The sequence below is a fragment of the Lynx canadensis genome, chromosome D3 (genome assembly GCF_007474595.2).
Source record: "Lynx canadensis isolate LIC74 chromosome D3, mLynCan4.pri.v2, whole genome shotgun sequence".
NCBI classification, from domain to species: Eukaryota; Metazoa; Chordata; class Mammalia; order Carnivora; family Felidae; genus Lynx; species Lynx canadensis.
Window position 1 is genome coordinate 80,073,934 of NC_044314.2, and position 14,383 is coordinate 80,088,316.

At 48.4% G+C, this 14,383-nt stretch overlaps 1 protein-coding gene across 2 annotated transcripts in view; it reads left to right on the forward strand.

Annotated features, from left to right (window-relative positions):
• Positions 1 to 11,168: 11,168 nt before the first annotated feature.
• Positions 11,169 to 14,383, forward strand: part of FBXO21 (F-box protein 21) — a 49,481-nt gene continuing 46,266 nt past the window's right edge. For both annotated transcript variants that reach the window (XM_030335735.1, XM_030335736.1), the window contains exons 1-2: positions 11,169 to 11,407; positions 12,280 to 12,415. In XM_030335735.1, the coding sequence (XP_030191595.1) occupies positions 11,169 to 11,407; positions 12,280 to 12,415 (375 nt within the window). The remainder of the gene's footprint in view (positions 11,408 to 12,279; positions 12,416 to 14,383) is intronic.

Consider the following 14,383-nt stretch of genomic DNA (forward strand, 5'->3'; position numbering starts at 1 on the left):
CCAGCCTCCTGTCCACACTGCCCCACGACACCTTTGCCCCCATCGTGGCTGCGTTCACTGGATGGGCCCCAAAGAAACGGCACCCCCTTCGCCCCAGCCCTCTCTCCCTGTATACACAACCCTGAGGACCCTAAAACCTAATTCCTAGCTAGCTTCAGACCCGGTTCCAGAAGGAAGGAGCCTCAAAAGCACCAAAAGGACAGATGAAGAGGAGCTTACCCCAAATGCCCCGACAGGATGGTTAGTATAAAAGGATAAACTGGGAGGGTGGGGGCCCCCCAGGCTTCGTCATGCCCTTCTGGACACGGCCATTTGGATGCTGTGACCATTTTGACATTCGCGCCTACTTCCTGGCCAAAAAGCACAAACAGCTAGATAGCCTTTTAAACTACAGAATAACTTCCCCAACATCAAACATTCCCCACATACCATTCCTGCCTTCTCCACCCCATTCCTGAACCTCAGGCCCAAGTTCAAATGCGAGATGCAGGTCAGAGATGGGGGTGGGGCCAGAGAAGCCCTCAGTGTCCAGCTCTACCCTGCCTCACAGAAACTAATTAAAATAATGGCTAAGAGTTATCAAATGCCAGTCTTCATGGGAATAGTTAGACGTGTATCATTACTCAACTTGGGAAACTGAGGCACAAGGAGATGAGCCAGTTTGTGCAAGGTGAACGTAGCTAGTGCACGTTACAGGTAGAATTCGAACCCAGACTGTCCAGCTCTAGAATCTGCATTCTACACCACCAGCCAGTGCCGCTGCCAGGAGACCCAAAGTTCAAATCCCGGCTCTTCCACTTCCCGGCTGTGCAACTTTGGACGAGTTACTCAACCTCTCTGTTTCTTCCTTTCTGCATGTCTAGTAGGCTGCGGTTGTTTCAACTTCATTGCCTTGCAATGGGATCACATGGGTTCATATATTAACATATTCAACACACACAGAACAGTATAGGATAGGATAGAATAGAATAGTCCCATATATGAGTAAATAAATTAAGGTCCTAGCTTCCGATGTTCTCAGCTTTTTTTCTCTTATTCAAGCTCCATCTTTCTTTTTAATTCTCCATCTTTCTTTTAAAATCTTTTTCTAGTGTTTATTTTCGAGAGAGAGTGACAGAGTGCAAGCAGGGGGAGGAGGGGCAGAGAGAGAGGAGACACAGAATGTGAAGCAGGCTCCAGGCTCTGAGCTGTCAGCACAGAGCCCGACGCGGGGCTTGAACTCACGAACTATGAGATCATGACCTGAGCCAAAGTGGGACGTTTAACCGACGGAGTCACCCAGGCGCCTGTCACACGGCTCCTTCTTGGCATAATTCACCATTTGCTATTCAGCCCTGGGTGCCTTTGGCACCCCTTCAGACTTCTGTCATCAGAGGAGACGTTTTAAAAGCCAATTCCTGGGTTTCTCCCCCCCGCCTGCCCATTAGCGCTTGCTAGGGATAAGTTCTGACTTCTGAATTTTTAACCAGCCCCCCAACCTGCACTGGAGTTTTGACAAGTCCAGCCTCAGAGGTGGCTGGGAACAATTTAACATTTCTCTGCATCCTGACTGGGGTGACTGCTGTTGCCTGGCAACCAGGTGAAAAAAAAAATCCAAGTTTACACCAAAACAGAACCTTCCCAACCACAAATCAAAAGGAGAAGGGGGTGGGAGACAAGTGGGGGAAGGAGGAAAACGGATCTTTGAGTCATTGCAGGTCAATATAGAATATGGGCCTCACAAATAGTAAAAATGTACTTTTTTTTTTTCTTCATTGGACCCTTGGCAAAATCACCGAGAGAACAAAACCAGAGAAATTATTTACAATCGAGGGATCAGTATGGAGCTTGGAACCCACATCACTACAAGGAAATCGCTTTAGCAATGGCCTCTGGAGGAAAATAAGATTAAGTTAATCAAACAGCAGACAATTAAAGCTGAGTAATTAGTAAAGGGTTTTTTTTTTTTTTTTTTTAATCTTTTTGTACTGCTAGACTTAGGGAGGGAGGGGAACAGGGGCGTGTGGTCTCTTGGTCTCTCGGCAGTCTGGGTTTCCTCCGCTGGAACTCAGAGTTGATACCGGAAGCCTCTCTTAGCTTTTCCTTACAGTTCCCAGGAACGTGAGATCTTCAAGTTATGAGCCCCTCCTTCCCCTGCTCCCATTTCTGGTCTCACGGGGACGTGGTGGGGAAAAGATACTAAGCGCAGGAAAGCCTCTGAGACCCACTGTAATTTCCAGGTGTGGTATCCGCGGCCTTGGTGAAACTGTGCGGTAACTGAGTTTCATTTTGAAGGCTTTGAAAAGAGTCGCTGATGGAAATGCCGTTATTAGCAGAGAGCTACAGGCCAGTCTGTGGGGAGAGAGACACCTGTTCCTTTTTCCTCCAGGCTGGTGGCTTCCCCTTCTTTGAAAAACACACACTGCCCCCAGATTGCCCTTCTGAAACATCTCCTTTATCCGTCATGCCTTTTTTTACAAGGCATTCAATGCCGCCAGGGACCAGAGGACCAGGGCCATCCCCTCTGGCCAACATTCAGTGCTTGCTCTGGCCACAGGCAGGCTTTCTCAATTTTGGTTGCCTCCCTGGCTCCACACAAAGCTTCCCTGTCTGTGGGCTCACCCCAATGGTTCTTTGTGTGTGTGTGTGTGTATGTGTGTGCGTGTGTGTGTTTTGCCTTTGTCTTTTATTTATTTATTTTGCATATAATTTACTGCCAAGTTAGCTAACACACAGTGTGCTCTTGGCTTCGGGAGTAGATTCCCATGACTCATCACTTACATAAAACACCCAGGGCTCCTCCCGAGTGCCCCCCTCAATGCCCATCACCCATTTTCCTGGCCTCCCCGCCCACCCCCCCAAGGGGTCTAAAGGCAGCTTTTCTCTCCTTCCGGCTAGCCTTTGTTTCTGCTCCTCCCCTTACCTGGAAAGCTCACCCCTCCTCTTCGCCCAACTCCAATCCCATGTCTATTGCTGAGGGCTGGATTCAAACACTGCCTTTTCAGCTTCTGTGTACCAGTCGCTTGGCGTACTGGAGAGATTGCTTTGCAATCGTTATGTGTGTCTGCGCGCGCGTGTTTTATCTGCCTCTATGTATTTGTTACCTCTTGCCACTGAATGCTGAGTAACCACGTAATCTCCCTGGCACACTGCATTACTGCAGATTTCGGGGTCATGCGGCTGTGAGCAGCAGTCCTGCAGCCGCCTTTACTGCAGCTTCGTAAAACCCATCAGAGACCTCTGACATCCAGAGCAGTGAGATCATAAATTTGTGAGGTGTTTTTTTTTTTAAATGTTTATTTATTTTTGAAGGAGAGAGAGACAGAGTGTGAGTGGGGGAAGGGCAGAGAGAGAGCGAGAGGGAGACACAGAATCCGAAGCAGGCTCCAGGCTCTGAGCTGTCAGCACGGGGCTCGAACTCACGAGCTGTGAGATCACGACCTGAGCTGAAGTCGGCTGAGCCACCCGGGCACCCCGTGAGGTTTTTCTTATAAAGTGTGTTTATTGGGGCGCCTGGGTGGCGCAGTCGGTTAAACGTCCGACTTCAGCCAGGTCACGATCTCGCGGTCCGTGAGTTCGAGCCCCGCGTCAGGCTCTGGGCTGATGGCTCGGAGCCTGGAGCCTGTTTCCGATTCTGTGTCTCCCTCTCTCTCTGCCCCTCCCCCGTTCATGCTCTGTCTCTCTCTGTCCCAGAAATAAATAAACCTTGAAAAAAAAATTAAAATAAATAAATAAATAAATAAAGTGTGTTTATTTATTTGAGAGAGAGCGAGCGAGCGTTAGCAGGGGAGGGGCGGAGAGAGGAAGAGAGAGAATCCCAAGCGGACTTTGCACGATCAGCACGCAGCCCTACGCGGGGCTCGATCCCACAAACCGTGAGATCATGATGGGGTCTGAAACCAAGAGCCGATGCTTAACTGACTGGGCCACCCAGGTGCCCCTAAATTTGTGTTGTTTTAAGCCAGTAAATTGTGGTAATTTATTACAACAGCAATGGAAAACTCATACAAAATCTGCATTAAATCTGTGGTAGTTTCATATTCACTACTGCTCTAGGAAAGAATCCCTTTCCTTGCCTCTTCCTGCTTCTAGAAGCTGCACTGTGTCACATCTCCACTCTCCGCCTCTGACCCTCCTGTCTCTTTATAAGGACCTTTGTGATTACATTGGGCTCACCCAGGTTGTCTAGGAAAATTCCCCATCTCAAGAGTCCTAACCTAATTACATCTGCAAAGTCCCTTTTGCCATGTAAGGTAACTGTGAACTTGTGATTTATAATAAGAAATATATATTTGGTCTTCACCCCTGTTTCTGGCAAAGAGTTCCTAAAACCCTTGGGATTTCCTAAGTGATAAGAGCGATAAAGTTGTCTCATTATTCCCAACAAACCCCTTTCACCCACACCTGAGTGAATGTAAATGCGGTGAGTTTGGGAAAGCATCTGGGGATGGGGGCTGGTTGCCAGGGAAACGAACCATGTGACCAAAGGGTTGGAACTTTCAGTCCCACCCTTCCTGACCTCGGAGGAGGGGAGAGGGGTTGGAGGTTGTTGAATCAATCACCAGCGGCCAATGAGTGAATCAATCATGCCTTTGTAATGAAGCCTCCATAAAAACCCAAAAGGACGGGATTCAGAAGCACCAAGATTGGTGAACCCGTGGAGATTCATGGAGAACGGTGCCCTTTGAGAGGGCATGGAAGCTCCTAGACCTCTCCCCGTACCTTCTATCTGGCTGTTCCTGAGTTATATCCTTTTATAATAAGCCAGTGACCTGGGAAGTAAAATGTCTCTGAGTTCTTTGAGTCATTCTAGCACACTGGTTGAAGAGATCAAGGGAACCTCTGATTTATAGCCAATCAGAACTACAGGTAACAACCTTGGCTTGTTAAGTACCGGCTAAAGGGGGGCTGGGGCAGTCTTAGAGGTCTAAGCCTGAACCTGTGGGGGCTGATGCTATCTCCAGGTAGCCAGTGTCAGAATTGGGTCGAGTTGTAGTGTCGGAGAATTGCTTGGTGGTGCTGGGAGAAAACCCACACACGTCAGAGGCTCCAGGGATTGGAATGTGAACGTGTTTGGGGGCTACCACTCAGCCTACCGTAGTCCGCTCTCTGGCCCCTGGAGACTGATGCCCACCCCCACCCCACCCCGTGCAAAATACAGCCAGCTAAACTGACTTGCACTCACAGGATTACTTATTCACCAGAAATATAATGAGGATTTACTGTGTGTTAGGCCCTTTCATAGACACTGGAGATCAACCAGGAGGGCTCACATCTGTTGGAAGGAGAGAGACCGTAATTTTTTTTTTTTTTTTTTTGAGGGAGTATGTTATAGTGATAGATGGTGATAAGTGATTTTGGAGAAAAAAAAACAGACGGAGAGTTTAAATAAGGCGGTTTGGTGGCGGGTGGGGGGAGGTCTCATCAACCATGTGACTGAGGGAGAAAGTCAAAGGGTAAGTGAGGAGCTGGGAAGCCAGCACTCCAGGAAAAAGGAACTGAACTAGCAAAGGCCCTCGGCTGGAACAGAGTCTGGGGAAATGGACCAGAAGAGAAAGTGTTTGTAGACATATTTTGAGAACAAGGAAAGCCATTGGGGTCGTTGAGGGGTGTGGAAATGGTCTCTCTAGTCAGATTGTAGAGATCTCTTGCGAGAGGAATATTGAAACCCTCCGGCCAAAGATAACCAGATGTACACCATATGCTGATACTCCACAAAGACGAGTTTATTCGCAGGGAGAGGGCACCCTGGAGGAGCTCTGGGGGGCCTTGTAGGATGGGGTGGGAGGGGGTTAGTCTAGCATTTAGGCTTATAGTAGGTCATTTTAAGCGGGGGCTATACTGCCTCTGTGTTCAATACATACAGTCAGCAGTTCAGCGAGAGGGAACTGTAGGATTGATTTTAACATCTAGAATCTCCCCTGTTGCCCAAAGAGAAAGAGACTCGTTCCCTTCTTCCCTTCTCAGAGCATTTCCTTGAGAAACTGCGTATGTGTAAATCTCTCCTCTGTCCTTTGATATGTACGCAAATCTTTTTTGTCAGTGCTATTTTTTTTTATTATGGTAAACTGCATGTAACAGGAAATTTGCCAGTGAACTATTTTTTTTTTTTAATTTTTTTTTTCAACGTTTATTTATTTTTGGGACAGAGAGAGACAGAGCATGAACGGGGGAGGGGCAGAGAGAGAGGGAGACACAGAATCGGAAACAGGCTCCAGGCTCTGAGCCATCAGCCCAGAGCCCGACGTGGGGCTCGAACTCACGGACCGCGAGATCGTGACCTGGCTGAAGTCGGACGCTTAACCGACTGCGCCACCCAGGCGCCCCTCCAGTGAACTATTTTTAAGCATACAATCCGATGGCATAAAGGGCATTCTTAACGGCATATAACTGTCACCCGTATCTCTTTCCAGAACGTTTTCTATCACCCTAAACAGAAACTATAACCATTAAGCAATAACTCCCCATTGCCTCCTCACTCCCAGCCCTTGGTGACCACCAGTCTACATTCAGTGTCTACGTATTTGCCTCTTCTAGAAGTTTCACAGCAGTGGGATGATACGGTATCTGTCCTTCTGTGACTGGCTTCTTCACTTAGCATAACGTCTTCAAGGTTCATCCGTGTTATAACACATATCAGTACTCCATTCCTTTTTACAGCTGAATAATATTCCACTGCACATACATATGACATTTTGCAAATCTTTTTGAAAGGCTAAACAAGCCAGGGCACCTGAGGGACTCAGTTGGGGCTGAGTTGGTTGGGACTCTCTCTCTCCCTTTCTCTCTCTGCCCCTCCCCTGCTCACGTTCCCTCTCTCTCTCTCTCTCTCTCTCTCTCTCTCAAGAATAAATAAATAAATAAAATTTTTTAAAGGCTAAACAAGCCTCGTGACAGTAGTAAAATTCAGGAATATTTTCCTTAAGGGCCTGAGAAACATCTCTTTGAAATGTAAATATCAGGGAAGATAGTGTCCCTATCTCCCTGTGACTGTGGGGGTTTAGCCTAAGCGTCTTGTTCCAAGCTGTAACCACTGGCCTGTGGTAAAGATAAGAAGTTTTCATACTTCCTTGAGCCAAAGGCAATTCGCTAGCACAACGTGTACCCCAATTACCAAATGAGCTTAGGATGAACTAGGAAATATGTGACCAGGTCCTCATTCCTGAGGACAAGTTAACATTCATCTCGAAAGCATGTATGTGACGCGATACTTGGCTGTATATCAAAAGAGTGGAATTTCTCCGTCCTCGTAATCTCATTAGCGGATTACCTGTGCTGTGCCTTAAGTCTGGTTTAATGCCTGCTCCCACTATTGAAACGACTCTTTTCTAGAATTGTGGAGAGGATTTTCTGGATTGGCAGGTGACTTTAATTTTTTCCCAATGGCGTCTTGGCCATCTTTGATCAGAACTGGGCAGGGGTGCCTGGATGGCTCAGTCAGCTAGGTGTCCGACTTCAGCTCGGGTCATGATCTCGTGGTTCGTGGGTTCGAGCCCCGTGTGGGCTCTGTGCTGTCAGCCCAGAGTCTGGAGCCCGCTCTTGATTCCGTGTCTCCCTCTCTTTCTGCCCCTCCCCTGCTCACACTCTGTCTCTCTGTCTCTCAAAAATAAATAAACATTAAAAAGATTAAAAAAGAAGAAGAAGAAGAAGAAGAAGAAGAAATGGGCAGAGGGAAGGCCTGGATGGCATCGATAAGAAAATAAGAGTTGTTCTTAAGAATGGCGTACCAATCACCTGTGCAGCTGTGGGGTCTGCCTTCCACCTAAGGGGCTGAACACTTTGGTTACTAAAGTCTTAGGGTCACTGGGGCTGATTTTCACGTTCTTGTGGCCAGAGTGAAAGCCAGGGGAACATTTAGGAGCCACACTGGGGACATGGACCTAGACTGTGGCTGAGGAAAACGGAGAGGAGGAGACAGATTGACGACCATTAGGAGTGATCTGTTTAGAGAAGAGAATTGCTTCCTCGTTCCAAAAGAAGAAAAAGTTTTCTCGGAGAAACTGAGGCAGAGAGAACATACCCTCTGCTTGGGCGTCTGAATATGGATAGTGCTTCCCAGCACACTTAAGACATGATCCCAAGCCTCTTTGTAGGCCCTGTAGGACCTGACAGAGGCAAGTAAGTACGTGCCTCGGTTGACAGCATGGAATCTGGGTCCGCCACGTCATTCCAGTTTAGAGCTGCCCAGCTAAGCCTTTTCCCATTTCTTTTTTTTTTTTTTTTTTTTAATTTTTTTTTTCACCGTTTATTTATTTTTGGGACAGAGAGAGACAGAGCATGAACGGGGGAGGGGCAGAGAGAGAGGGAGACACAGAATCGGAAACAGGTTCCAGGCTCCGAGCCATCAGCCCAGAGCCCGACGCGGGGCTCGAACTCACGGACCGCGAGATCGTGACCTGGCTGAAGTCGGACGCTTAACCGACTGCGCCACTCAGGCGCCCCATCCTTTTCCCATTTCTTGATCCACAAAATCAAGGGCACATGGCTGTACTATGTTGTACTATGCTGTTTAAGTTTGGGGTTTATTTGTCCTGTGGCAATACTAACTGACATATATGCACGGTTTCATTTAATAGGAAGATCTGTTGTTGTCTTTCTTTTGCCTCAAAAAGTGACCTTTACTCAAAGAAAAACATGACAAGAGGTCCATCCCTTGGCTCTCTTCCCTCCCCACTCCTGCTCCTCCTCAGCGCCACATGGACTGAACCCTGGGTAGGACTAGGTAGCAGGACAGCCCCTCAGATGAGGTCAGTCACATTGAGGGGCATCTCCTCAATGGAGGTGTGTAGAAGGTCTTGATGTCCCGAAGAGTCCTCTCGCCTTAGGGAGATCTGTTGTTTCTGCCACTTTATAGATGAGGAACCCAAGGCACAGTGGGTGGAGCATGTGACTCTTGATCTCAGGGCCGCAAGTTCGAGCTCCACACTGGGTGTAGCGATTACTTGAAAAAATTGCCAATAATAAGGCCACTTAAAAAAATAGGAGATCAAGGCAAGGTCTTTAAAGAGGTAATTGAGTTAAAATGAGGTCGTTAGGATGGCCCCTAATCGAACAGGACTGGTGTCCTTCTAAGAGGAGACTAGGACACAGACACACGCACAGAGAAGACCACGTGAGGACAGAGGGAGAAGACGGCCATCCCCGAGCCATGGAGACAAGCCTCAGAAGAAGGCCACCCTGCCCACACCTTGAACTCAGACTTCTGGCCTCTAGAACCATGGAAAAATACATTTCTGTGAAGCCACTCACTCTGGGGTGCTTTGTTACAGTGCTTTAGCAAACGAATACAATCAGTAACACACTTTTGAATAAATGTATTGAGGTGAAATTCACACGACATAAAATTAAACATTTTATTTTTTTTTAAGTGAGCTCTACACCCCACGTGGGGCTCTAACTCACAACCCTGAGACCAGCCAGGCAGGTGCCCCTAAAACTAAACATTTAAAAATGAACTACTCAGTGGCAGTTAGTACATTCACAATGTTCCACCACCACCTCTATCTAGTTCCAAAATATTGGAACAGTTTCTCCCCATTCCTCTATAACATACTTTCATCCAGTACTTTCCCTGTGTCGGGCACTGTTCTCTGCACTTTACCTTAATGTACTCATTTAATTCTGTTGACAGTCCCAGGAGGCCAGCATTCTTATTATTATCCCCATTTTACAGATAAGAAGCTGCCCCTCAGAAAGTCTGACCTGCTCGAGCTTAAACAGCTCGTTAGACAATTGCAAATAATAGACAATTATTGAGGATCGACTATGTGTAGGGTCTGGGCCACGTCACTGGGCACCCACAGGTGATCAAATGCTGTCCCGATGCTGAAGTTGCTTTTGATCTAGCAGGAAAGACAAAGGTTGGATAATTATAAATTAATTAATGACAAGACTGAAAAATCCTGGGAAGGAATCATACCTGGGGCAGTGGGGCTGAGGTGAGGGAAGAAATGTCATCTGGAGAGGTTAAGCTAAGGCCTGGAGGAAGAGAAGGAGTAGCTCGAAGGAAGACATTCTAGCACAAAGTATATTCTAGGCAGTGGGGCCAGCATACATGTGAAGGCCAGAAGTGGAAGGAAAGAGACCAGGCTGGCTGGGGCATGGCTAGTGAGGGAGAGAATGGCTTCAGATAGGCAAGGAGAGGTAGACAGTGGTCTATCCCTTTGCAACAATGTTAGAGATTTCAGATTCATTTCTAAGGGCAATAGGGAGCTATGGATGGCTCACCATCCACTGAGAGTTAACTTTATAACTTTATTACTTCCAGGGCATTCTGATTTCCAAATTGGGGTGGGGGCTACCTTGTTGAGCCTCTAAGTACTGACAACAAATCGTTCTATGCCTGTGTGCCCCCCCCCCCCCCTCACCCACCCAGCTGGACTTCGAACTCCTGGGAGGCAAAGACAGCATCTTACTCACATCTGTATCTCCAGGGAACACAGCACAGGGCCTGGGTTAGTAATAGTAATAGTAATGGTAATAATAGGCACAGGCACCAAAAAAGAGTGCCCACCCACACCTGGGTGGCAATTCCTGCTTTGAGCGTTCAAACCCAGGCTCTACCATTTTTTGTGTCTGTGACTTTGAACTAGTGGCTCCCACCTTTACGAGCCTTATTTTCCTTACTCCTTATTATTTCCTTAATGATACTAGAATGGGTATCATTACAGTACGTAACACAGAGGGCTCGAATAAGGAGAAAGAACCTGTAAAATGCTTGGCACGGTACCCTCTCAAGAATATTAAATTAGCTGTTACTACGGCATACTGGTTTAGAGCACAGTCAAGCACAAGCCAAGCGGATCTGAATTAACATCTAGGACACGGGATTCTGAGTAAGTCCGTTTATCTCCCTGAAGCTCAGTTTCCCCATCTGTAACTCAAGGCGATAAAAGTTGATAGGGTTATTGGGAAGATCTGATGAGCTCATGCACAGGAAGCGCTCCGGACACATAATCAGAAAGGGAATCTGCTTTGATCGCTGGTTCGCAGCCGCAGGGCCCACAGCACAGCTGGTTTGTAAGAACGGGTTTCCCTGGGTCAGCCGCGGCCCGCGTCGCGGGGGGTGGGGGTGGGGTGGCCACGGGTGTGGGCGGGGCGACCTGGGGCCCGGCCCCTCGAGGCGGGTGGGCGGGGCGAAGCGGAGGGCCCTGGCGCGCGCGCGCGGCGGGCCCAGGTACGCGGACAAGATGGCGGCGGCAGCGGTCGACAGCGCGATGGAGGTGGTGCCGGCGCTGGCGGAGGAGGCCGCGCCCGAGGCGGCGGGCCTCAGCTGCCTCGTCAACCTGCCCGGCGAGGTGCTGGAGTACATCCTGTGCAGCGGCTCGCTGACGGCCGCCGACATCGGCCGCGTCTCCAGCACCTGCCGGCGGCTGCGCGAGCTGTGCCAGAGTAGCGGGAAGGTGTGGAAGGAGCAGTTCCGGGTGAGGTGAGCCGGCCGCCCCGCCGCCCGCGCCCCCGCCCTGCGCCCCCTGGGCCCGGGCCTGGCCGGCCCGCGCCGCCGCCTCCCTGCTCGCGCGCGGACCCCTCCCCGGAGGCCACCCCCGGACCCCTGCCCGCGGACCGACAGACAAAGGCCTCCAGGCCGCCGGCTCCTCGGGCCCCTCGGGTCCACGCCGCTGCCCAAATTGCGCATCGGGAAGCGCCCGGCAGCCGGGCCCGCCTTAGAGGGTCACGACGGTAGGATCCCTGCTGATCCATCCCGCGCGCTTCTTTGTGCCCGACTCCGAGTTAAAATGTTTACATGGATCCGGCGATGCAATGATCTTAACAGCCCTTGGAGGAAGCGGACGCAGCATCCCCTGCTTGCGGGCGGAGAGCACAGATTTCGATGTGGGACCGCGGATAAATCTGGCCCCGGCACACTCGCCGTGTGACCTTGCGGGGTAGCGACTTCCCTTCCTTTTGAGCCTCATGCATCGACTTTAGGCGGTGATAATTAGACCTACCTTTTGCTGTTAGTTATTAAATGAGATGATGTGTAAGGAGCATTTACGCGGGGCCCGGCTCTCGGGAGGCGCGCAGGAGATGTTAGCAGCCCTTGTCGTCACTGTTATTGTTGCTGCAACTGGCCCCATTTTATAGATGGGGAGCGGAGACACAGCATTCCTACTGCTACGCCAAGGTCACGCCGCGAGCGAGTGCGTGCGTGCCGGGTGGAGATTTGAACGGGGTCCATCGCCAGGGCCCCTAGTGCCGCTAAACCGTACTGCTCGTTCCCTGTGTCTCAAGGCTGCCTTTGATTTCGCGTGTCTGCCTTTGAGTCTCTGTGAAGCTGAGGGGGTGTTTCTCTCCTTGTAGGTGGCCTTCCCTTATGAAACACTACAGCCCCACCGACTACGTCAATTGGTTGGAGGAGTATAAAGTTCGGCAGAAAGCTGGGTTAGAAGCCCGGAAGATTGTAGCCTCCTTCTCAAAGAGGTTCTTTTCAGAGCACGTAAGGATCTGTTGATGTAGCTCCCGGCTTTTGCCCACCGTGGTGCATGTGTCTGGGTCTGGAGGCTTTAGCTCATCCAGCTCTTCTCCGTATCCGTTTTTCAGTCCTCACAATCCCTTACTCACTTAGATGGCCGCAAGAGTCATTGTGTCCTTTTCCTCCTATCCAACAACACGAAGCCATTTGTCCCTGCCAGCTTTACTTTTCTAAAGCCAGCGAGAGAATGGGGCTGGAGGGGGAGGGACGGAACTGCAGCACAATGTAGAGGGAATCCACATCAGCATTCTTTCCCTGCAAGGGGGTTAAACCTATTTTTCGGAGCCTCCCCTTGAGTTGGGGAATCATCAGTGATTGAACGCTGTACAGATTTCACCCAGTAGTTTTCCCGGAAGGGTTGACGAAATTAATACAGTTTTTCTTCTCTGTGGCTTTGAAGATTCTAACCCGTGGTGAATAATAGCACTATTTGTTAAGGTAGCAGAGGATTAGAAGCGATCTGTAAATCAGAATTATTATTCCCTCAGCTAAATTATCTTGCATTACATATCATTATCCCCGAAAAGTTTTTGTGTCTTTGTTGTTTTTCTTGTTATTGCTGAAACGCATGGGGTTTTGTTGTTTGTGTTTTCCCACAAAGTGTCTCAGAATTTCTGTATCAGGTCCTGGTTCTTTTTGTAACTCTGGGAAGTAGTTCACGCTAATCTTTTAAATTTATTTCTTAGTACAGGGGTTGGGGGGAGGTCTGGAAGTAGAGCCAGTCTGATTTATTTATTTTTGGGTTTTGTTTTGTTTTTTTTTTAAAGTAAACTGTACGCCCAGTGGGGGGCTTGAACTCCTGACCCCTGAGATCAAGAGTCACATGCTCTACCAAATGAGCCAGCCAGGCACCCCTGATTTATTTTACTATCATGGTTTACCGAAGATTAATTCCTCTTTTCTTCTTTCTTTCTTTCTTTCTTTCTTTCTTTCTTTCTTTCTTTCTTTCAAGATTTTATTTTTAAGTAATCTCTACACTCTATATGGGGCTTGAATTTACAACCCCAGGATCAAGAGTTGCATGCTCTACCGACTGAGCCAGCAAAGCACCCCGATCAATTCCTGTTTTCTAATGTTAGTTAATATTACTTCATAGGGTTCATACATGCAGAGTGTTTTCAAGGCTTTTCAAGTTTTGAAGGGGAAAATTTGAACTTTGGACAAATTTGAACTTATTCTTCTGTGGACAATAAAACTAGATACTCCCCAGTATAATTCATTTCTATAAATAAACGTTCGTTGATATTAGGATGGATAGTTTATGTTCTGGATGAGCCACGTCCTGGCTGAAAGCATTCATACCATATTTTAAAAACTGGTACAAATTGTTTATGGGTGCTAGATATATTTGATGCACTTTGTCATGGGCTGCTGGTTTGCAACTCCTACTTCTAGTCCAACTGGTTTTGTGTGCATTTTTAACACCCTGTGTGTTTGTCCAATAATGATGAATTGTTATGTTTTTTCCTTAGCTCCCTCTTTCCCTGTACCACTGCCTAATTAGAAGTATGTCAAAGACTTTGAACATAGTAGGAATATACTTAAGATCGATCAGTGGGCGAATGATTACTTTGGCTCAGGACCTTTCTATTCCTGTGTTCTCTGCGTGCACACAGGTTGACATGAAATTTCCTGGCTACTTTTAAAACCAAGTGGGGGGCACCTGGGTGGCTCAGTCAGTTAAGCGTCCAACTTCAGCTCAGGTCATGAGCTCACGGCTCGGCTCATGAGTTGGGGCTCCGCATCGGGCTCTGTGCTGACAGCTCAGAGCCTGGAGCCTGCTTCAGGTTCTGTGTCTTTCCCCTTTTCTCTGCCCCTCCCCTTCTCATGCTCTGTCTCTCAAAAAATAAAAAAAAATGTTAAAAAAAAAAAGTGTTAAAAAAAAAAAGTGGAAGAATTAATAGAATGTTAAAGCTCATTGGTACCATCAGC